This window comes from Centroberyx affinis, unplaced genomic scaffold, assembly GCF_046629955.1.
Source record: "Centroberyx affinis isolate AG114_WGS23_722 - 3 ecotype Tasmania unplaced genomic scaffold, CSIRO-AGI_Caff_v1 ptg000915l_1, whole genome shotgun sequence".
Lineage (NCBI taxonomy): Eukaryota > Metazoa > Chordata > Actinopteri > Beryciformes > Berycidae > Centroberyx > Centroberyx affinis.
The window spans coordinates 218548-240431 of record NW_027279498.1 but is presented as its reverse complement, the minus strand read 5'-3'; the positions used below and the strand labels follow the sequence as shown (position 1 = coordinate 240431).

Here is a 21884-nt window from a genome sequence, read left to right as displayed (position 1 = left end):
AGATAGTCACAACATCAACTGGATAAACAAAAATGCTTTCAAGTTTATTTAGGTTATTTTTGAATTGTAATACATATATACAAAAGTAAACATCTGGATCAAGATAAAAAAAAAAGAAAAGAAATCACAGGTATAAAATGCAGTTTCAGTACTATTTCATGTGAATGCAGAAGGAAACTAACGTGTTCAAGCATAATCCTCTGATCTCTCGCTGGTTGGTCTTCCTTTACGTTGAGCAGCCACAGCACAGCACTTGATCATATCGCCCACTATAACTGTGGAAGAAAAGAGACAAGATAATATGCAAAAGGTAACCAACTTATACAAAGAACAAACAGGCTGCACCTATGCAAAACTATGCAGTCATTGGAATGGGAACGACAATCTCAATCCTTCTCTTGAGCAACTTCCAAAAACAGACACTTTCATTCTCTGCATTGCAATGATAATGAAGTGTCATGTTCACAGTCTGACATCAGCAACTATAGAAACTAGCCATCAATACCATAAATGCCTCTTCTGCTGATGCCCCCCCAGCTGAGTTCCCTAAGCTATGTTGACTAATAGCATGCCTGTCTCCTTAGCCTCTTCGAAAAGACAGTGACAGTGCTTACTGCTTTCCAACAGCCATTCCTGGGTTGTTTTCTCTGTGCTTAGAATCTCAAATTTTCTGTGCATTTCCTACTCCCTGATCTTTAATGTATGAATACTGTAACAGGCAATGCTTGAATACAAATATATATTGTGTCCTGTTGTGCTTGTACTGTGTGTGGCGTTATGTACAGTATGAACGATGACATTGACAACATGTCTCTGCACCAATGTCACCAAGACAAATCCCTTTATATTTATTGTACTTGGAAGTTACAGTAAATCTGATACTGAAATGAGGCCAGGTGTGAGACGGGGCAAAATTATTAACACTCCCCAAACCTTGTTAAATTCTAATTGGTGCAATTTGGTGCAAGTACCAATAAAAGTCACCAGTAAAACTCAGGTGAAATGCTGGATGTTAAGAGATGAATATCGCTCTTGTTGCATGATTCAATTGGGCTTATGAAACCCTTTCAAAACTTATTGGATAAACTCCAAAATGTATTGTCATCAAGCTAAAAACAAGGCTGTTTCTCTAAGTACCTGAAAAATTTGGCATTTTGGAGATACAAGGTTTTCACCGAACAATATCCACCTATAACATACACCCAAAGTAAACAACAAATTTTTCATGGCAAATTTGTTTCCCTCAGATAACTAATGAGGCTTGGCATGCCTTGGTGCTCTAGTTATAAAGTGAATCTGATGGCAGTTCTGGAGCTGGGGATTAAAAAGTAAAAACAGCTGAGCTGGCTTCTGAGCCCGTACAGAAACAGGGTGAGAGGGACATCCAAATGTGACTTACTCTACAATAGTGCACACAGAGCAGCAGAGGCTGCAGCAGCTGGAGCACTGGCGGGTGCAGGAGGAGCAGGTCAGACGGTCACACTGGGAGCATGGCGTCCTGGGCCCCTGGCTCTTCTGACACACACAACAGCCTGTAGGACCCGCTGCTGCACCTGGACACAAGGCACACATACATACATACAGTTCACTTAATGAGCATTTAGCAAAGCACTCAACTTTAGTGTCAATCCCACTCTGAGGTTTCAGGTTTCAACATATTGTCTTTGGTGGATTGATGAGGCAGTGACATACAAGGCAACTCGTTAATAGCATTGGTGCTTTAATCACATATGAGCACATTCAAACATTTGAATAGATTCTTTATGTTTTGTCTCACTATGTTGTGCATGTCACCATTTCTGGTTTTGTTACCCATTTCTATTGCCTAGAATCTGCCTAGTGTATCACGATCATTTCAATTGCCTTCTCATTCAGACTCACCTGCAGCGGATGCTCTCGTCAGTCTGCCATCTTGTCCAATTAGTGTCTGTCCCCTTAACAGTGTCTGTTTGCAGTCAGGTGTCACAGCTGGTCCAGTGGACTGTGGCTCTGTGCAGTTCTCCGCATCCACATCCCAGATTTTTCCCATGACAGCCTTGGCACCATTGAAGAGCAAGTTCTTAGTCTTTTCTGTCGGACAAAAAGCACTGGGTGAATTAATGATCCTTTTCAAACACGTGAACAACTCAGCTGACCCTCCTGACGTTTTAATTAGCTAACGTTAGCTTAGCTGTTTTTGTCTATGGTTTATTCAAGGCAACTTGGCTGAAACGGGTAATACGTTTGGTTAAGTTATAGTTAGCGATACTCTGGCTGGCAGGCATTGTCAACTAGCAACTAATACCCGTTAGCTATATGGAGTAAAGACATATATTTGTCTCTCTCCGACTCCACCCTGCCTGCTTTATAGTGTCTCACAGGCTAGCTGGCAGTTGTAGACTATCGGAGTCCGCTAACACTGGAAGTTTTTTTCCTCCGAGAATCGCTTCAGACTTTAATGATATCGTTATGCAACTAGCTGACTTAAGGCCCAGCAAGTGACACATGACACTTGCAATACATCTCACTTAGTAAGAGCGGTAGTTATGTTGTAAACATGACCAAATGTGCCAAAACGTGACTAGTAACGTTAACACAATGTTCTCGTCCGAGACTGCTGCGCAAACAAACTAGCTAGCGTTGGTATGTACCCAGGGAGCTAACATTAGTTAGCGCTGCGACATGTCTTGTTAGCATGTTCTTACCATAGATTTCTTGTCGGTATTTGTTCCCAAAGACACCGTGATGATTCAGCTCCCGTTGGCCAACATGTATTTTATATTGTGATGAGAATGATTCCGGGAAAGGGTAACCTCGTTTAGGCATTTCGCCGCGCACTGAACCGACGTGCTTCTGGATTCAGACTTGTTTGTTGCGGGAAAAATGGAACTGAGGTAGCAAGGAACCAATCCAATATAGGCTTGTTGTCACGTGACATTGGTTCTTTATCCCCTCCGCCACACGTTATGCTGCCTTCAGGGACTGGCGGAAATACGGCATTTAATGGTTCAGCGCTTGACTGGAAAATCGCATAAATACTCAGAGTAGGAAAGCAGTAAAGGAAGAACAGTTTCAGATATCACGTGTGAAATAATGTCTGCTTTCTACTCTCTTCTTCATATTCATAGCGACTTAAATGCATGGAGTTTTTTCTCTTTGATTAAATTGCTTAAAAAAAAAGACAAACAGTCCCATTACACATCACTTAAATAGTCAATGGTTTCATATCTTAATAAAGATGGCATCTACTAATTATGTTGACTTTGCAGAAAGTCAGGCCAGCCTCTAGAAATCAAAACAGTGTTCAATGTAGATGATCCTCTTGGTCCCCTATGGAGCATAGAGTGTCCACCATGGATTCAGGTCTTATGAGTTTTATTTCAAAACAATTGTGCTGTTTTAATTGGTATTGTGGCACAGTAGATTGACACTAGCCTTATAATTGCAGAACATGAATATCTGATGATGATGACCAGCACTGTTACAAAACAAACCAAAACCACAGCCAACATTGTTCAAAGATTACACAGTTGTCTATTAATTGAACAGGAGTAGATAATTTTAGGGGATGAAAATAGGTCACATCATGCTATATCCTCTGTGCCATATCCTTCCTTCAAGGGCGGGTAAAGTTTTTCCTTTAGAACATCTGGATCATGCACTCTCTGGACTTTCCAACACCGACCCACTTGACTGTAGAGAGAGAGAGAAGGACATATATCAGGAAACAAAAGCCCACTGTGTCCGTCAGTCATAACCAAAGGGACATTACTAATAAACGAAATAGTGCCACCTAATGGATCTGTTAGGCATTCACATAGTTTTTGCATTACTATTTGATCTTGGTTTGGAGGCCTTCAGGGTAGCAACTGAGAATTGTTTTCTGCATACGTGTGTATTGTAGATTTAAGCTTTGTATAGACTATTGCAAAGACCTTTGAAATATCATGATTACAAAGTAAAAGGCTGGATGTGTAAGGTTTGCTATATTCTGCACTTCCATCAGGACTACCATCACTACAATCCTGTCTTGTATTGTGTCAAACGTACTGGGAACTCCAATGTGGTTCTCAATGAAGCGGATGTAGTTTTGTGCCTTGGCAGGGAGGTCGTTCCACTTCCTGGCTGCAGATGTGTCAGTCTTCCAACCAGGGAAGGTCTCATACTCAACCTCCGCTTTGTGCAAAACTTCCATGTTGGCTATGGATAAATGAGAAGAATCATTATTGATCTTTATGTCAATAATGTGTCTTGATTGTGTTACCCACACAGATCAAACAAAGTAGGCGGCCCTGCGAGTCGTCTTTTACATTTGGTTTCCTCCTGTTAAGATCATACCTGGGAAATGGGGAATTCTTTTGCCGTTGAGTTTGTAGGCTACTCCAACTTTGATTTCATCCAACACATCCAGAATGTCAAGTTTTGTCAAAGCAATGCTGTAGGAGAGGTTACAAGTCTTAGAAAAACAGATTCATGTGTGCTGTCTATGATTATATTCATTCATAATTTACAGAAAAAAGGTAGGTATTAATGGTAAATGTACCTCAACAGTCATACATTAAAATGAAGTAGAGCTCAAGATGATTGCATTTGGTAAAACAGACGGGCCCTAAACTCCTCTATCCACTCACGCAGTGAAGCCATTGATCATGTGGGCGTATCTGAGGATGACCAGGTCCAGCCAGCCGCAGCGGCGCTTCCTTCCCGTGGTTACACCCACTTCATGACCCCTCGTCTGCAGCAGCTCACCCACCGCCTACAGAAAACACACAGCCTGGTCTGTCACTTCATTACTCATCGAATCAAATGATGTCCAGAAACGCTCTTTAACTACAGAACCTTGATGTTATGTAATCAGTGCATTAGCTATACATAAAGAAGAGCACAATATAATCTCAGAAGGAGTGGGGAATAAAGTTGAAAACATCTTGATCTATATCCCTATGGCCAGGTCTCGTGTTAGGTAACGTGACCCCAGCCCACACAGTAAATCTATCTTGAACCGGGACTCTGGCCCTAAATTTATCCCTCTGAACATGTGATCTGCATAAGAGGTAAAGAGTGTTTGAGCCTGTCTCTCACAAAATTTGACAGCTGCTCTCAGCAAGTAAATGTCTCTCCTCCGCCGGCTTTGCTCCCAGTGCGTCAGTCACATGATCATAAACACACTATACATATCGAGCTCAGTATCAATGAGTTACATAAATGTCTCGTCTTCACACGACAGGAAGGTCACAGTAGCAAAGAAGACATTTAACAAAGGTCATTGTCTAGTGTCAGAGTCCCAGTAATTTGAGGGTTTTTCTTGAGGAATGTCCAAATAGTTCAGTGAGTTCTTACATTGAGTTGTTCTGTGGGGAAGGCTCCGATTCCCACTCTGGTGGTGTAGGCCTTTGATACGCCAAACACATCACCAATGTTCAGGGGAGGGATGCCAAGACCAGTGCATGCCCCACCCACAGTGCAGTTTGATGACGTCACGAAAGGATATGTGCCTGAGGGGAGGAATGCAATCGGGTGACTCCTTCACACATCCCAAACACCTCATTTAATATCCAAAACACTTCAAAAATCCACCTCATCGCCGATGACCCTACCAAAGTCGATGTCGAGGAGAGCAGCATTGGCCCCTTCAACCAGAATTTTCTTTGGAGCTCCATGAAGAGCTTCATACATGTAATAGACCCCGTCTCTCACCATCGGCCGCAATCTCTCGCCATATTCCTGCACCAAACAGCAAAACAGGAATATGTTGTTGCTGGAAATGGTGATATCCATCAAATGTGAGTACTGAATCACTTAATAATCACTTTCAGCAGTGTCTACCTTGAGTTTTTTCAGTTGGTCCTCAACGTCAACTGTCAAGGATGGATACATGGACTGATACTGCTGGACAAGGTTCTTGAATCTGAAAAGATCCCCCAAAACTCATGAATCACGACTCGTGACTGTATGTGAAATGGGTCAGCATTTGGTCTGAGGCTGTTTAACAACCAACCCTACCTGGAAGAGAAGTCCTTGAAGTCACCCAGAAGATCACAGACACGTAGGCCAGTGCGGGATGCTTTGCTGGAGTAAGTGGGTCCAATTCCCTTCTTGGTTGTTCCAATGCTGTTATTGTAAAACACAAGCCGAACTGAGCTGATTTGAAAGCACATCTGGAATATATTATCTATCATTGATTTTTATTCAGTACACTGGCATATTTCTAGTCTTTTGGCAAAATGTTGGGAGGTCTAGCTCACTGGTAGTTGTACACATTGAGTCTTACTTCTTTCCCTCCTGTGCTTGTCTCTGGGTTTCCTGTAGGCCATCAACAACCTGGTGGAAATCGAACACTGTCGAGAGACGTAAAACAAGTCAATTAAACATCACCCTCACAGACTACAAACAATTTCATGATTTATACAGGCTGCATATATTTGAATTGTGGAATCCAAATTTCTCATTTACCATCAAAGAGCGACACACATACATACCAAGGTGAGCTCTGTCTGAGACGATCAGTCTCTTGTCCCAGCCTTTGAGACCTGGTCAGAAAGCATAAACAACAAGTATGGACGTTTACAACCAATCTTTTCCAGCAGTGAATTATGTGTTTATGTGTATTTTTTGACAAAATACCTTTCTTCTCATTCTTATCGCCCTCCTCGAACAAGCCGGGTAAGTGTATGACCACACCGTTACCTACGAGAGCAGACGGAAACTGTTTGTGTATTCACAGTAAAAATCAACATTGAACACTGATAGTCATGCTGGCACTACAAAGCTGAAAGACTGAAGTTCTTACCAATGAGAGATATACTTTTGCTGTTGATGATTCCACTGGGGAGAAGGTGGAAGTCATATTCCTTGCCATCCACTACCACCGTGTGCCCTGCATTGTTACCCCCCTAAAATCAAAGCAGGGTACATAGTGACAGTGTCCTGACAAACTTTGTAATTTACATAAAGAAGTGTCGGCTATGATGATATAAACAAATACAGTATGATGAAAACACCCAAGACAGAATATATTCCACAGAAGATATTTCCCAGTGTGTTTTTCTAATCTTATTTTTCCGAGTCGGTAATAGAGTGTAAATCACCCTCTGCCCAATTCACCACGCTTTTCCAGCACCTATTTTAACAGACTTGGCTGGTGCTGGTGGACCCTCCACTCTGTTCCCTCTGGCTAAGACCTGGCCTTCTCACATGTCAAGCCACCCTGGGAATGTGACCTCGCACTAGCCCAGCGGGTGGGGCTCTCAGGCCTCCAGAACACCGGGTGCCAGTCCTAACTGTCAGTGGAGAGAGAGTACAACACAGCAACTGTGGGGAGGTCTCACTCTGTGCAGGTCCAGACTGGCCTCGGATTTCTGGGCAGAGTGTCATGTAGGCTAAGTGGACAGAAACTGGCCTGTTTGGCATTATGGCATTTCAATTAGCTTATGCCTCTTACGTGCATGTTCTTTCTGTAGTCTCTGTGCTCAGTTGAATAGGTCAATCAAAAGTTTACCCTATAGGTTTAGAGTTGGAAGTTAGTAGTAAAATTCACTAGGAGAATACACAAGTTGTGCTTAGGGTTAGGGTTACACTGGGTGTACTACTGCTAAAAATGGACAAATAATGGTATGTGGCATTTCTCATGTCAAGTCTTTTGAAGTTTTGTGTCAACATCCACAATTATTTTTCTTCTTTTGTTTCATTTTTGACTGATTTAATGCACAGTCAAGGGAATAGGCTGCACATATTTCTTGTAACAATAAATGAGGTCACAGAGGATTCAGTTGGCAAATAGTAAAACGTCCTGTTCACACTGTCAACCAAAACACAGAGCTATATCAAGTGTTTTCAGTCAACTCAGCACCTGTTGCACTCTACCAGGGCTTCACTATGTGACCGACTCCTTTGTGTCGATCGAGATTGTGGGAATAAAGAAAATATAATTCAGTACTAAAACAACCGCACACTCCTGTTAATGTTGAGATGAAACCATTAATGAATTTACCTGACATCTGCACACCATGTCAGCTTCGGTCGCCAGCAAATCGACGACTTTCCCTTTGCCCTCGTCTCCCCATTGCGCACCGAGCACTACCGTCACTTTGTTCCCCGTGTCGTTGCGTGCTCGCTTCAGCCCCGTCGCGGCGGGCGGATTCGTGTAACTTTTGTGGTCTTTCGCCGACCAGGTGAACGACATGATGGTGGCTTATGGCTGTCCGTCTCAAGCAGACTAGACTGTCTCCAACTGTGGCATTGCCATATCTGTAACTTCATAGCCGGTGATGTCAGAGCCAGACGCGCAGTGCGTCGCTGTCCCGAGGCAAGTTGTCTCCAAGGCTGTCACACGCACAGACAGAAGCCTGTAGCCACTATAACAAGGATGTAGAGGGTAAAGCCACCGAAAATACTCTAATCTTTGACAAATATATAACGTTAACTGTTATAAGTTATGAGGGTAGGGTCCAACTAAATTAATGCTTTTCTTAAAGTCTTAATTAATTTTTGTTTATATTTGTGGTTTGCCTTATAATTACCGCAGATTTACCACCACATCACTGACTGTAAACATAGCTTGAAACTCCAGCTGAATCATGAAGTCACTTTTAATAAAATATATTTAAAACATCACAAGTTCATACAATCCATTATATGGTATCCAGTGTCATATATGTCCTCTAGAGAATAAATTAGTCTTTGACATGAGATCCAAACAGTTATTTTGTTCTGATGGCATGTAAAATTCAACAATAGTTTGCACCAAACACTGCATCTTTCTTTTTGCTGTAAGGTAAATATAGCTATGGGAAAACACATTCACTGCATATTTTACAACAATTATACAAAACGACATATAAAGCATATTAATTTTTGAATAGATCTGAATCAAAAATATCACTCATCCTCATATACATATAGGCTATAATTCATTTACATAAAGTGACATGTTCACATCAAGGCTGTGCAGATCCTAGCCTTAGATGCGTTTACTTTTCTTGGTCTGAAACAAAAAACATTTCAAAAGAATCCTCTTGAAGGAGTCAATATTCATGTAGTCTCACAAAATAGGCTATTAGTCCATCAAGTTCAGAAATCCTGCACGGAATTATTGGATTAACACTTCCTTTTTCCTCTCGATTTCCTTTTCCTGGAGTCACCTAGGGAAATAAAAACTAAAATGAATAGACAGAATTGAAAACTACTGAAAAACATTAAATAACTCAATACCTGCATGAGTAACTATCATTATTGTTGCATAAAATGGGCTCAAAGGCACTCGGTAGAGAAAATAATTTATTTATATGGTGTATATTATTTATGATTAGCAAACTTGACCACATCTGCTTCAAAATGCTGAAAGTTTCTTCAGTAGTCACAACATTTTTAATGCATTCAGATCATATAGCTTTCACCAAAGTCAGATTAACAAAGGACAGTTCACAGGTAGCACATGAGACTGTGTGTTGTTAGTATGTTAAACAGTCCCATTTGGAGGCTTGGGGACTAGACAAGAAAATAGGGGCGGAGACACAGAAAACTGACAGCACTCATGAAATGACTCAGTCCACGATGTCTACAAACTGAAAGGCTGCTTGAGATAAGAAAACCACTGCCAGTGTTAAGAAGATTAATTATGGTACCCCACTCCATACTCCCTTTTCTGGATTAATTTCCCCCAATTTTGATGGACATTAGAAGCACAATATTAGACACAATAGGCACTAGTTCGACTGCTGTTAAGATTTTGGCTTGATAACCATTGATTTTGCAAAATGTTAAAGAGAGCGAGAATGTTAAAAGCTGGACGACACAGACAAATGAAATCCAGACTCCAGTTAGACCGACAAATGATGCGTTATTTTGGATCAAGCTTCGGCGGTTCATTAGGATGAAGTTCCTGCTTACATCAGTTTGCCATCCCGTCGCTTGACCTACCTCACTGCAACACACAGCCCTTTTTATGTTTACTGTGTCCTTTTCCACTGTTACCTTGTGTTTTAGAGAGTCAAAATGGAAAACACAACATTCAAACAAACTGACTATAAAAGGACTCAGTGTAATAGAGAATTGATTTATGATCTGTATATCAAAAATTATTTAAAACTTCAAATCAAGTGTGAGACACATTGATTCTATATTCCGTACTTAAAAAAAAGACCATGTCATCCATGCAAAAAACATATACTAGCATAGCCCATACATAAAATATAGAATGTAAATTGCAATAAAAACAAAACAAATAAGGATTTCCCTTTAAGACACATCAAGAGACTAGCATTCCAAACTTGATCTTTATTTGAGGTGATCGATAGATTACCTTCATGACTCTTCTTTTTGCTTCGTCTAAAGAGCTTCTGCTGTTTCTTTGGTTCAGGTTTAGGGGGAGCTGAAGCTGATGCAGGCAGCGCTTCAGATACCGATGACAGGAGATCATCTGAATCCAGTCCGTCTGGTACGTCAAATCCCTGGATCTCACTGATGACCGACATCTCGTTGTCTTTGGGGTCCGAGCGTCTGTTACTCACGACCTCATCTTGGCCAGAACGTTTTCCAGTGATGCTTTCCTGCTCTTCTCTACCCCTCTCTTGTCCCACAGTCTGTGTCAAATGGCTTATTTTATTACTCATGTTATTTTTCACAACTTCCATTATATTGCTTTCACTACTCTCCTTAAGCTCCATGTGTACATCAGCCACAGCAAGCGTGTTGTTCCCATTGAGCGGAGCCTCCACACTGCTGCCCATCGGCTCCTCAGGCATCAACTTCCCAGTTTCCAGGCTGGAGGTGCCATCCAGCACGGCCTCTGCCAGCTCAGAGTCTGAGAGAGAAGATGGGCTTTGGTTGTTGATGAGGACATTGGTCTCAAATGCGGCTGTTTTAAAGCCGTTTGTGGGGAGGCATGGCTGCTCCTCTCCCACCTGAAGCTTAGGTTGTATCGTACACGGGGGACTGCTTGGTGATATTACAGGTTTCTGTTGGCGTTTCCCATTCTGTAATGCGACAGGTCCTTCTCGGGGTGACTTCGTTGCCGTGGCAGATCCTCCTTGGGGTGTGTTGGGCGGTAAAGCTGGTCCGTGTTGGGGTGCACTCAGTAGTGTTGCTGGAGTTTCCTGGGGTTTGCTGATGAGGCCGTTCACTCCGCCTGTGGTGGCCTTGTGCCCCTCTGCCTGAGGCTGGCTGGAATCGGTAATGGTGGCTGTTTCTGGAGCCAAGGTTTCTGCTTCTTCTTCTACAGGCTTGACACTTGATTCTGAAGGGGAGAGGTGGGCAGTATTAGCCTTGATGTGGAAGGTGTATACATTGAGAGAATAATAATCATTAAAATGGTTACTGGTTGAAAGTGAGCAAAGAAGCATGACATTAGAGAGTCCGTATGAAAATAACAGCTAACAGATTGGCCAAGCAACCAAGTGATGGAGTTAGTGTAGTGAGATGGGCAGAAGCCAGAGGTGCAAAAGCACAAACGAGAGCACAGATAAAGCGGCGAGGCCGTGTTGCGGCTCACAGTTAAGTGGCTCAGGAGCGGAGCTAGGAGCTGTGGATGGAGGCCACAGGCTCTTGTCCTTACCAGGTGGGCCGGTATCCCTATGCATTTCACTAGAGGGGAGGCTTTCCGAATCGCACCTGGGCCTTGTCTTCCTGAGGCTGAAGCCTTTCCTGATATCTGCCAGGAGGTGGTCAATGATGCAACCATCGTCCTGTGGCACGAGGCCTTTCTTGACTGGGGACAGAAGGTAGGACGAAGGCTCAAGACACTCATGTACTGTCCATTTAAAATCACATCTTTGTTTGAAAGGAACATTTGAAAGGAAATCTCTAGTACAGTGCACCCTTCGGAAAAAGAGCGAGGGAGTGTCACAACTCACTTATTTTTCCATTCTCCCCCTTCTGTCTCTTGGACTCCTCCTCTGCCAGCTGTTTCTTTCTCTTCTCTGCCTTGGCTGCCTGCTCTTTTCTGGTTTTGTTTTCCTGTTAGTGGGGAAAGACAGGATATCACTAATCGCCAAGTACAAAAAAGAGAGAAAAGAGAGTTTCACAGTACATATATACAAGTGAAGCAGTGTGTTAAACAGTATACACATCACTATATATATATATATATATATATATATATATATATATATATATATATATATATATATACATACACACATACACACTCGAGTATAGCGTGCTTAATTGTTGCAGCTTCATAGGGGAGTGTAGGTCTTGAAAGAGCCGTGTCCCAAGAAAACATTTCAAGCTATATAAGTAATATAAACCTATATAAAAAGGCCACAAATGTATGACCATGCACAGCTTTCATCATATAGTATCATAATAAAAGGGAACATGAATTAAATATGGTGAGGTTGAGCTCCCCAACCTTCAGTGCCTTGATGAAAAGTCCTCGGAAAGTCTTGATGGTCCCAAAGAGCTCCTCCAGCGACAGCTGACTGGAATCCTCACATAGGTAGAGGGCCAGCTCACCTTTCTTCTTCTCAATCTCAGAGAACCGTTCCTCTAAAGCTTGGGACGCCTCCAGACTTTCCTAGCGTGGAGAAAAGGAAGGCATTTGGGGATTTGGATCCAGCTTCCAAAGCAATTACAGTATTAAGTTATCCATTTTTTTGGCTCTATTGAGAGGCAAAATTGGAGAGTATCATCTTACTTCAATCACTTTTGCGTATTGCTCCTTCACATCTTCCACAGAGTTGGAGACCTTCTTGGCTGCCCCGTTCAGCCGTTTCAGTAAGGCACTGGTTTCTGACTGAATGGAGTCCAGGTTAACTCTGAAGACAAAAAGTAAAACCTTTTGATGTCTTTTTATAAATGCCAATTCCAGATCCATTGAGGACAAATTAAAAAAGGAAAAACAAGAGCTCGAGTAGATGTGAAGGAGGTTATTATACCCTGCTGCTTTTTCACAAGTCTCTATATCATCTGGCAGCGCCAACAGCTCTGGGTGGTTCAGCTCTGCTTCCTTTGCAAAACAAGCCACATAGTGGGTAATTAAATAGGTTGATGATTGAAAAAGAAATTCTTGTAGGGCTGCTGCGAGCCAGATAGTGTACCTCCAGGATGTGATGAAGCAGGGTAATGCGGCTCTTGTTGGCCTTGGTCTCTGTAAGCTTGAGCAGAGAGCTGATCTTGAACCCCTCTGCGTTCCCTGTGTGACTTCCCTGGAAGTAGACCGATAGCCAATTAAGAATGCAAGCTCTGTCTAAATGTCAGCGTAAGTAAAATATGAATGAGTTGGGAGCGGTTCTTACATAGTTGAGGAAGTTTCCCACATCAAGGATAAGCCTGCAGAAACTGGGCATGAGTGCGCTCATTCTGAGAGCTGAGAAAGTAGTCACATATTCATTTTGTGGTAAATTTCAAATTTTCAGTTGGATATTTTAAAGAGCACAACAAGAGGTGTGATCAATCAGGTGGTATTTGATATAGAAAATGGAACAGTGAGGGTGTAGGGCCATCACTGGAAAATGTATGTTTATACAGTTGAAGTGCTGCTGTTTACTTACACTGGCATGCCTCCTCCACCAGCTCGGCTTTAGGCTTGAGCATGTCCAGCACTGAGGCAGTCTCCTCACACAACAACATACACTCAATCCTCAACTGATAACTGGGAAAACAAGCAAGATAAAGGAGCTGAATATGACAGTATACATACAATGGAGAGTACTAAGTAAACAACATATAGTTTAATAGTAGAGTAAGAATATTTACCATGGTACAGCAAGAAGAGCGATGTAGAAGCGGTCAACATTAGCCAACTTGTCTTTCTCTCCTTGGAAAGACTTCAAATTTTCAATCTATATTGAAGCAGAACACAGTGAGTCAGACTTGAGTCACTGTCTTGTTAATATATGCAATGTCATTTTCAGGTGGCAGCTGTATTGACAGATAAAAGGTGCATGAACCTCTACTTTTCAAAAATACAAAAGCACTGATAATGCCAACCTCATGCTTCTCTGGCAGGAGCTTCAGAAGCTGCTTTAGCGCCTCCACATCAAATTTAGTCCGATCCCCATTCTGAATCATGGCAACAAAGTCCTCATTCGAGCTGAATAGAGAAAAAGGAAAAATACTGAGCTAGGAAATGGACCAGAAATATTAACATCAACACCAAAACGATGGTTAAATAGCTCACCATTTGAACTGCTTCAGGAATATGTTCAAATTCAAGTTTTTCTTTGGATCAATGAATGAAATCTATAGCAAAAGGAGAGAAGGTGGGAATGCATATTGATTATTCAGCATTGATAATGAGGCGTGTTTGTCCTGTGAGTGCTACAGCTCTGAGGGTCTGCGTTGAGTGTTGACCAAGCACACCTCTTTAGGCTCCTTCTTGACAGGAGCAGCTGCCCCCTTGTCTTTGTGCTCGGTCACCGGGAGACAGAACAGCTGCTCGATACTGCTGTAGTCCGGCTCCCGAGGAGGAGGGTCTTTCTGAGCCGACGCCCACATGGAGTGACCATCTGCGTGTGTGGGGGTGTGTGTGAGAGGGAAGAGAGTCACCCGTCATGAGCTCGCACTTCCTATCAAATCACACAGTGTTTGCTGCCCTCATTGGGTAAAAACTAGATTGCCTTTGAAATCATTTGAGCGTTCAAAAACCCAAAGCTTTACACACTCACCAGTAACGGCACGGAGCTTCTGCCAGTTGAGCTTCTTCATCCGCAGGGTGGGGCACCGGCCTGCGCTGCTGGGCGCGGAGCACCCCAGGGCCTGACTGCTCTGAGCCATTATCATGCCCGGGGGAGGAGGCGGCGGAGGGGGCATGCCAGGTAAGGGAGGGGGTGCTGGAGGCAGCCCACCACCAAACCCTGGTGGGAGAGGTGGGGGCGGCGGGGGAGCCATTCCAGGCAAGGGAGGAGGTGGTGGGGGTCCGCCGCCCATGCTGGGTAGCGGTGGAGGGGGTGGGGGAGGTGGAGGCGGAGGTGGGCACTGGATGGGGCCTGGGGGCAGGAGCCCGGTCATACATGGGGGTAGAGGTGGGGGTGGGGGTGGAGGCGGGGGCGGAGGAGAGGCACACAGCGGCATCTGGGCGGATATGGCGCTTTTGGCCACTTTCTCTTCGTCCTCGCCAACCAGAACAGTCTGCACGGCCTTGTCCGCTCTCCTGACCAGCTGCCCGTCCACCTCATGACGACTGACACTGCTCTTGCCCTTGGAGAACATCAGGCGCTGCATGATCTTCTCGCAGGACTCCATCTGAGCTGGAGCACAAATCCACACAAGCGCAGACACTGACAAACCCCGTTCAAACAAACTACAAAAACAAACAGGTATCCACCGTAGCCTGCGTTTCACCACTAGGATCTATTTTCCTGGACAAACACGCTTAACACTCTTCACACAAAAATCACTGAGGATTAGTTATTGGCCTCTTTAGGCTATTGACTTAAAAGCGAATGTATTGTTGTTGCAGTGTTGACTCACAGTCTTGGGCCAGCAGTATGGCTCTGTTAGTGAGGGCCTCCAGGGCCTGCCAGATATCACAGCGCTCCGGCCCCAGCAGCAACAAGGTCTGTAGGATGGACAGCAGCTGGAGAGAGGCTGGGGAGCTGCTCACCTGGACACACACACAGGAACAAACGCATAAGCCCACTCTAAGTAGACTTGCCATGTCTACACGCCTAGTCTACTGATGCAATGCTAGTCTGTACACCAAGCAAAGTAATGAATAAAATTCTATTGATCAAAAACAAAAAGACAGAGGTACATTCATTCATGCAGTCTCCACACTTTGTTAACCATCTCACTCTGCACTTTGGAACATCTTAGGACACTGTGGTACATGATGAAGCTGACAGTCAGTTCTCACTTTGTTGAAGAGTGTTGTAAAGACCTCCAGGTGATTGCTCATATCAATTCCCCCATAGACCCGCAGCAGCTCATCCTCATCCTCAGCCATTGCCTCTTCAAAAGCTTCACACTGAATAATCAAGTCTTCATCCTCCTGCTCCCTGTGCACCACACACATACAGATCACTGCTGGGCATGGGGAGACTTCATAGCATTTAAATGACATTGTAAAAAACAAAAAGCTATGATATGGACATTTGTTTACATTTCATGTGATTAATGAATAAGCTTATACCTCAATATATTTCCCTAAAAGCATTATTTTATTTGCAATGATTATGATTTTTTGCATTTTTTTGCACCTTGAATTCAATTTATTGATACAGACTGACTGAACCAATTGACAATAGAGGGAAGACTCACCTCAATTTGGGCAGTATATCAAGTAACTGAAGCCCTGCAAGACAACAAGATAGCACACAGCTGTGAGTTTAACAACCCTGAAGTACCAATTTTCCAGAAACCTGTTCTTAAAAACGGACCACTCAGCTATTCACATTGGCATGAATTGGTTGTGGGCATTGGCAGGAAGTCACAGGTGAGCAATTACAAAATAGGAGTGGCCAATCAAAAGATTGCTCAGGTGGTGGGTGGGCATTTTAATGAGTTTAGAAAGGCCCCTGTATTTGCTAATGTGACATATTTGTCTTAAAATATCTCAACTATTTGTCTCAAAGACATCTTTAAAATCATACCAACTCACTGTGATTTAATCAATATTAGAGGGTATGTGAACTATACATTTTCAGTCTAATGCAAGACGTTTGTAATGTGCAGGAATATGCAATGCTTTACATATTTGAGGTTTGCTCAGTTCTCAGGTGTTTTTCCAGACCCAAGTGAGAATGAGGCCATCAGACCTATTCTTAGACAGACCCAGTGACAGAGATATTTGTAATAGAGCTATTGCTCATGGCCTAGTTTCCCCTCTGCTTTCCTGTGGAGTTTCAGCACAGAGGGGGAGGACTTTTACATGAACAATTTACCGCTGCGTGACCTTGCTCATGACCTGAGCCTAGATTCCTGACAAATTGCTGAGTAGCAGGTGAACCAAGAAGCGTACCGATAAACTCCTTCCTCATCTTATCTCTCTCCCTGAGGTCATCTGTCCCGAAGATGAGGGCGTTGATGACGCTGAGCAGCGTCACCATGTATGGGACATTGTCTGTGGCCTGCAGCTCGTTCATGATCACACTGAAGCGATACTGCTGGGTCTTCACGCCCTGCGGGGACAAACCAAAGTCATTATAGGTAATTACCTCAACATAATCCAGGAAGAATGTGACTCTGATGATGATATCGCTTGTGCATGCAATCCACCACTAGAGGGCATTATTGTTATGGTGTTTAATATCCAGAGTTCCCATATCATTTGACATAAAAACAAAGGTAAAACACAACACCCATTAACTTTTCAGAAAACATGTAAGCAATATGAATCTTCCGCAGGTTGGCCACTTGCCTTGTAGTGATCCAGGGCGTCCAGTGCCAGACGATAACCATCTGTGGAGAACATGCTGAGGGCAGCGAGCAGCTCAAACACCTGCTTCTTCACCATGGTGTTGGAGGTGTCCAAGGCTGTGGGACGTCATGATCACTCACATTACTACAGGTACAGTCCTATATATTTCCCGTCTATTTCACAAACAGCAAGCCGCTCTTCTCACTCTTTCCCCTATGTGTCTGGACTCTAGCAGGATGCTTTGTTTCAATACCTTTTAATCAATGCAACTTGAACTTTGCCCTCTAAAGATGCAGTGTTTTGCCTTAGATAAGCGTCTGTTTTGCGTGTGTGTGTGTATGTGAAATCCAATGCCCGTTCAACTATGACACTGCATATGTATAACTGACCTGAAGCAACCCTGTATGATTCATCTCTGCGTGAAGAGCTGAACTTTTAGCTCAATAGGGAATTTGTGTCAAACAAGACCATCGGGTCATGTGAGTTATGATAAATGTTACATGATATTGAATGTTACCTCACATCCTCACACATAAGACTGTTTTCTAATGTTATTTTTTTTTTAATGAAACATGTTGACTGACATTTCTTGACCAAAATAACATATTACTCAAAGTATTGTTTGCTCATCTAAGGCTTAAAGAATCAGACGAGATCTCTAAAAGGGGAAAGTTGTGCAACCTCTGACAGGGTTTTATCAAGTGAAAGGCCTTTTGCACGTGTTTGCTCATCAGAACTAGATGTTGCCCAACCTTGGGATAGCTTGCGGATGTATCCCTCATTATCTACGATGAAGTGGATCCCCGCTGAGGAGTTCATGACGGCGCGTACGCAGTTGACACAGGTGAGCTGCAGGAGGGCGTCAGCGATGCGAGAGCAGCCCCGCCCCGAGAGGCGGTCCAGGGCCTCCAGGAGGAGATCCAGCCCGCTCAGCTCCAGGAACTGAACCATCCATGTCTGGTCGCTGCCCTCCAGGCGACGCTTCAGCCCAGAATAGTTGACCACGGTGGGAACCTGCAGCAGTCTGATGCATAGCTCTGGGTCGGCGCTCTCCAGGTTGGCCTCCGGCTGGGAGTCCGAGTCCTGCGAGGAGCCCAGGCGGCCCCTCACCGCCGCCCACTTCTTTTTCCCATCGGACTTCCCTGACATGATGTCTGGAAGGGCTGCGGAGGGATGAAAGATATTTCAGTTTTATGTCAATGTCAGAGTGTGTTCAGATGAATAAAAACGAAAAAATTCAGCAATTGTTAAGAAACAGTCATTTCTACTTGTTTTGGCCTTGGCAATGTTCTCATTTTGCTATCTGCAGACAGTGTCTATTTGCACTGATATCCAACACATTTGGTGCACTACACAATGGCCTCATCTCTATCCAGACCAGAGGAAGCAGGCCAAAACAAGCCCTTATCAGAAGGGAACACAGAATAGGAAACGTTAGCGTTGCACTTTGTGGATGAGTGGAAGATATGTCAGCAGTCCAGTCATCACTCGCTCTGCCAAACATCCCAACTTAATCCTGCCTGAAAGAGAAGAGACTCGCTGTCAGCTCATCAACACTCGACACAAAGACAGGCTCAACGTTGCCTGGTTGGTGCATATGGCAATTTACGATGTGAACAGATTCAAACTGACTATTGAGAGCTAAATGTGGAAAAAGCTGCAGTTTCACAAGACGATAACGAATACACTGAAACATTTCTCTACCATCAAAGTATCTGAATATACCTGACATTGATGTGAATGCACACACTGATCACAGAGCAGCCTTTTTCTGGCATATTCCCAGAACACAGTCTCCTCTATTTCTCAACCTGTTCCGCCCCCGAGCCTCCGAAAAACATCCACCGCAATGCATGCAACTAGTATAAGCAAGTTCCCTCACTCTCATAAAACAAACAGGATAAGGATTCGGACTAAAAAAGGGAAAACCTTGTCTAAAAGTCTAAAAATACCTCCTCTGTGCTGGAGATGTGATATGAGCTGGTCCAGCATTAATGAACAGAGTGGTTCTGCTGGCCTCCTGAACTCCTGTTGATGATTTCACACTTGGCAAGGTTAAGATATACAGCTGTGACATTGAATGATGAAGATGACCAACCACAATGTCGCTCTGCACAGAACACACTCAGAGAGAGCTTAGGCCAACTACAACATAAGAGTGTACAAGTCCCATGTCTGTCTATATCTAGACAACGCAAAGGCCCTACTCAGGAATCCTTGCTTCTTAGTGGAGCTTTCTGTGAAGAGCTCAATAAACTGAATACAGTTACAAGCCAAGGCTAATTCACAGGGAACAAAGGTAATGAGCTGTGAAAAAAAATCTAACTGGATTTCTATTCACTTGGTAGGTACAGTCATCCCTTCAGTCGAGGTAAAATGGAGCTTTTTCTTTCCTCACACATTCTGGCAAGGCATTTGTCGGCTTTGACTGCAGCATTACTGATTCTGTCTGACTCCTGCTGCCAGTGTGAGAGTGTTACCGTGGCAGCAAGCAGCAGACAATGGTCTTTTACAATAGGCCTTCTCAGCACACTTCAAAGAGCTCTGTTCATTAGCCACAAAATGGGTGGAATGCTCCCTGCCTCACTGCCTCCTTTCTACGGCCTAATGGGAGCTATCTCCGACAAACATTTAAACACTTTCTGATTGAAAGGTACATTGTCTTTTACGGATCAGTCTGAATAGGGTACAAAGGTTGTCAGTTGAAGCTTTTCATCTGCAGAATTTGCTCGGTCATGAGCATTGGTGAAGTCATTAGGCCTCATTAAAATGAACTGAGTTATGTGAAAAGAATTCCCCTTGTTGCAAAGTCATAGTTCTGACTGATACTGAAGACACTTTCAAGGAAATGGTTTTTCCTTTTTTTTCTTGCTGTAAGCAGGACTCCCCAGCACGGGTCAGGCGTGTTTCAGTAGGAAGGAAAGGACTTTCCTGGGACAGGAAGCTCAACTCAAGATAAACATGCTGGTGTGACAGCTCACGTTCCCCTTTTTCAATTTCATTTTCATTTCCGACAAATGTCGATTTGATCCCAAGTTTATGGATCTTCTGTTTGTGTATCAACAGCAGGGTTACATGACAAATGATGCCAAAGTTCACATGTAATGAAAAAATATTTGGATTTTCTTTTGTACATTCCCCAAATATAAGCGACTTTCATTTCCTGAACTAGTCTAAGATAGCTCCCACATTCACCACTAATAGCAGGTTTATATGCTGCACACAGGACAGGCCCACGCATCTGTCCTCTGGGGAAGCAGAACTCACACTGCAGCCCACGATTACTGTACAACTATAACACTTACTGTATGTATAAGCAGAAACATCTTTATTGATTTTTTTTCTTCTGTAACAAATACAAACATACAGTATGCCTGGGAATAAAATTTGTCTAAACACACTATCATCAATACAGTTGTATGTGTCAGCAGTAATGAATAAGTAAATAAACTAGGTATAGGGGAAAATTAAGTCTCATGGGACCGTTTAATGATTTTTTTGGTTTTCCTTTCTCTGGAATGTGATATTTGGCAAGGAGATGGGAACATTGTGGGACATGTCAGATCAAAGACCAAAGCATTTCTTCCCTTTAAAATGTCCTTGGTTAACTTACAGAGACACTGATGAAGTGAACTTAGATTTTGCCTTTTGAGCCTTGAAATGGTGTAGTTGTTTCCTTGGTAGATTTATTCAAAACACATGCCTTGATAAATGGAGTGAAGTGTTCCTGCTTTATCTAAAGCACAAAATACAATAAACATCTTCATAAACATCGTAGAATATTTGCTGTGTGATTAAAATAGAGCACATCTGGCGCTCATTTAACTGGTGTCCTGAGGTTACCTTTCCCCCCCCTGTCGATGTGAAACAGTTAGAAACATTGTCTGCAAAGTCTACCGACATATTTTGAAGTTGAAACTTAGGCTAACTGTATTCCAGTGGTTTCTGTTATTCTCAGACTGCCTGTGGATTTCTTCGGCGTTTTCAGATTGATTTAAAACAGATTTGTCAAAACAGAATAGAAGATAAGCCCATATTGTGCAAATTAATCCTAAATTTAACTGGATTTCTGCAACACAACAGTTTCTCGTTTTGGTTTAAAATAACCGTCAACCATTCGTTCTGTCAAAGGCATGGCGGTTTAGGACTAAATTATACATCGATTACCAAAGGATATACCAGTACACTATAGCCAAACATCCTAGCCTAGATTGTGCATTCGTCCACCATCAACATTTATGCAAAAAACGACGTGAAATAGCAACATTAACGGTCCATCTCTAGCCTACGTTACTTTGCGCTGCGATTTTTCACATACCGGGGGACATAACGGGGGACATAACGGGACTGGTCACCTTACTGTGGCGAATTAAGACAACAGAAAAGCAAACAGATGAACGCTATTTATTGTACTGCAAATGCCATGTAGGCTATATGTACTGCTGTCCCCTTACAGATCACCTATCTGATAACCAATTCTAACCCTAATAAGCGACAGGCGCATCTGCTTACCTGGTCTTATTCCATAAATAACCACTTGAAGAATCGCGTCCTCTGGTTTGTTTCAGATGGAGCAGCGCTTTGCAGTCACCCAGACTGTCTTTTT

The 21884-nt window shown here is 43.2% G+C and overlaps 4 protein-coding genes across 4 annotated transcripts; all 4 read right to left on the bottom strand.

Annotated features, from left to right (window-relative positions):
- Nucleotides 1-40: 40 nt before the first annotated feature.
- siva1 (SIVA1, apoptosis-inducing factor) lies at nt 41-2848 on the bottom strand. Its single transcript, XM_071521738.1, has 4 exons — nt 2685-2848; nt 1882-2070; nt 1400-1553; nt 41-275 (listed from the first exon to the last, which is right to left on the bottom strand). The coding sequence occupies exons 1-4, from the start codon at nt 2803-2805 to the stop codon at nt 227-229; spliced, it is 513 nt and encodes a 170-aa protein (XP_071377839.1). The 5' UTR covers nt 2806-2848; the 3' UTR covers nt 41-226.
- A 502-nt stretch (nt 2849-3350) lies between these two features.
- adss1 (adenylosuccinate synthase 1) lies at nt 3351-8356 on the bottom strand. Its single transcript, XM_071521669.1, has 13 exons — nt 7970-8356; nt 6770-6872; nt 6604-6666; nt 6459-6509; nt 6251-6317; nt 5983-6090; nt 5806-5887; nt 5577-5703; nt 5320-5474; nt 4611-4735; nt 4318-4415; nt 4030-4179; nt 3351-3672 (listed from the first exon to the last, which is right to left on the bottom strand). The coding sequence occupies exons 1-13, from the start codon at nt 8159-8161 to the stop codon at nt 3620-3622; spliced, it is 1374 nt and encodes a 457-aa protein (XP_071377770.1). The 5' UTR covers nt 8162-8356; the 3' UTR covers nt 3351-3619.
- Nucleotides 8357-9436: 1080 nt separating this feature from the next.
- Nucleotides 9437-15865, bottom strand: LOC139645871 (inverted formin-2-like). Its single transcript, XM_071521740.1, has 16 exons — nt 15776-15865; nt 15391-15523; nt 14586-15167; nt 14243-14426; nt 13909-14011; nt 13675-13760; nt 13470-13570; nt 13215-13285; nt 13017-13124; nt 12855-12925; nt 12614-12734; nt 12329-12493; nt 11829-11931; nt 11531-11683; nt 10280-11212; nt 9437-9465 (listed from the first exon to the last, which is right to left on the bottom strand). The coding sequence occupies exons 1-16, from the start codon at nt 15863-15865 to the stop codon at nt 9437-9439; spliced, it is 3033 nt and encodes a 1010-aa protein (XP_071377841.1).
- A 310-nt stretch (nt 15866-16175) lies between these two features.
- On the bottom strand, nt 16176-21884 carry inf2 (inverted formin 2). Its single transcript, XM_071521689.1, has 5 exons — nt 21791-21884; nt 18031-18441; nt 17279-17394; nt 16880-17039; nt 16176-16213 (listed from the first exon to the last, which is right to left on the bottom strand). The coding sequence occupies exons 2-5, from the start codon at nt 18425-18427 to the stop codon at nt 16176-16178; spliced, it is 711 nt and encodes a 236-aa protein (XP_071377790.1). The 5' UTR covers nt 18428-18441; nt 21791-21884.

Bases quoted from the DNA above. Each gene is read 5' to 3' on its own strand.
- inf2 (XM_071521689.1), bottom strand. From the start codon at position 18,427: ATGTCAGGGAAGTCCGATGGGAAAAAGAAGTGGGCGGCGGTGAGGGGC. The intron at 17,395-18,030 runs GTTGGGCAACAT...GACGTCCCACAG, and splicing joins CATCCGCAAGCTATCCCAAG to CCTTGGACACCTCCAACACC. The intron at 17,040-17,278 runs GCAAGTGGCCAA...TTGTCCCCGCAG, and splicing joins ACGCCCTGGATCACTACAAG to GGCGTGAAGACCCAGCAGTA.
- adss1 (XM_071521669.1), bottom strand. From the start codon at position 8,161: ATGTCGTTCACCTGGTCGGCGAAAGACCACAAAAGTTACACGAATCCG. The intron at 6,873-7,969 runs GTAAATTCATTA...CTTTGATTTTAG, and splicing joins ACATGGTGTGCAGATGTCAG to GGGGGTAACAATGCAGGGCA. The intron at 5,475-5,576 runs GTAGGGTCATCG...TCCTCCCCTCAG, and splicing joins TCTCCTCGACATCGACTTTG to GCACATATCCTTTCGTGACG.
- siva1 (XM_071521738.1), bottom strand. From the start codon at position 2,805: ATGCCTAAACGAGGTTACCCTTTCCCGGAATCATTCTCATCACAATAT. The intron at 1,554-1,881 runs GTGAGTCTGAAT...CCTTGTGTCCAG, and splicing joins GACGAGAGCATCCGCTGCAG to GTGCAGCAGCGGGTCCTACA. The intron at 276-1,399 runs GTAAGTCACATT...TTTCTTCCACAG, and splicing joins TCTGTGTGCACTATTGTAGA to TTATAGTGGGCGATATGATC.
- LOC139645871 (XM_071521740.1), bottom strand. From the start codon at position 15,865: ATGGCTGAGGATGAGGATGAGCTGCTGCGGGTCTATGGGGGAATTGAT. The intron at 11,932-12,328 runs GTTGGGGAGCTC...CCCCACTAACAG, and splicing joins TTTTCATCAAGGCACTGAAG to GAAAACAAAACCAGAAAAGA. The intron at 9,466-10,279 runs GTAATCTATCGA...TTTCTTGTCTAG, and splicing joins CAAAAAGAAGAGTCATGAAG to TCCCCAAGCCTCCAAATGGG.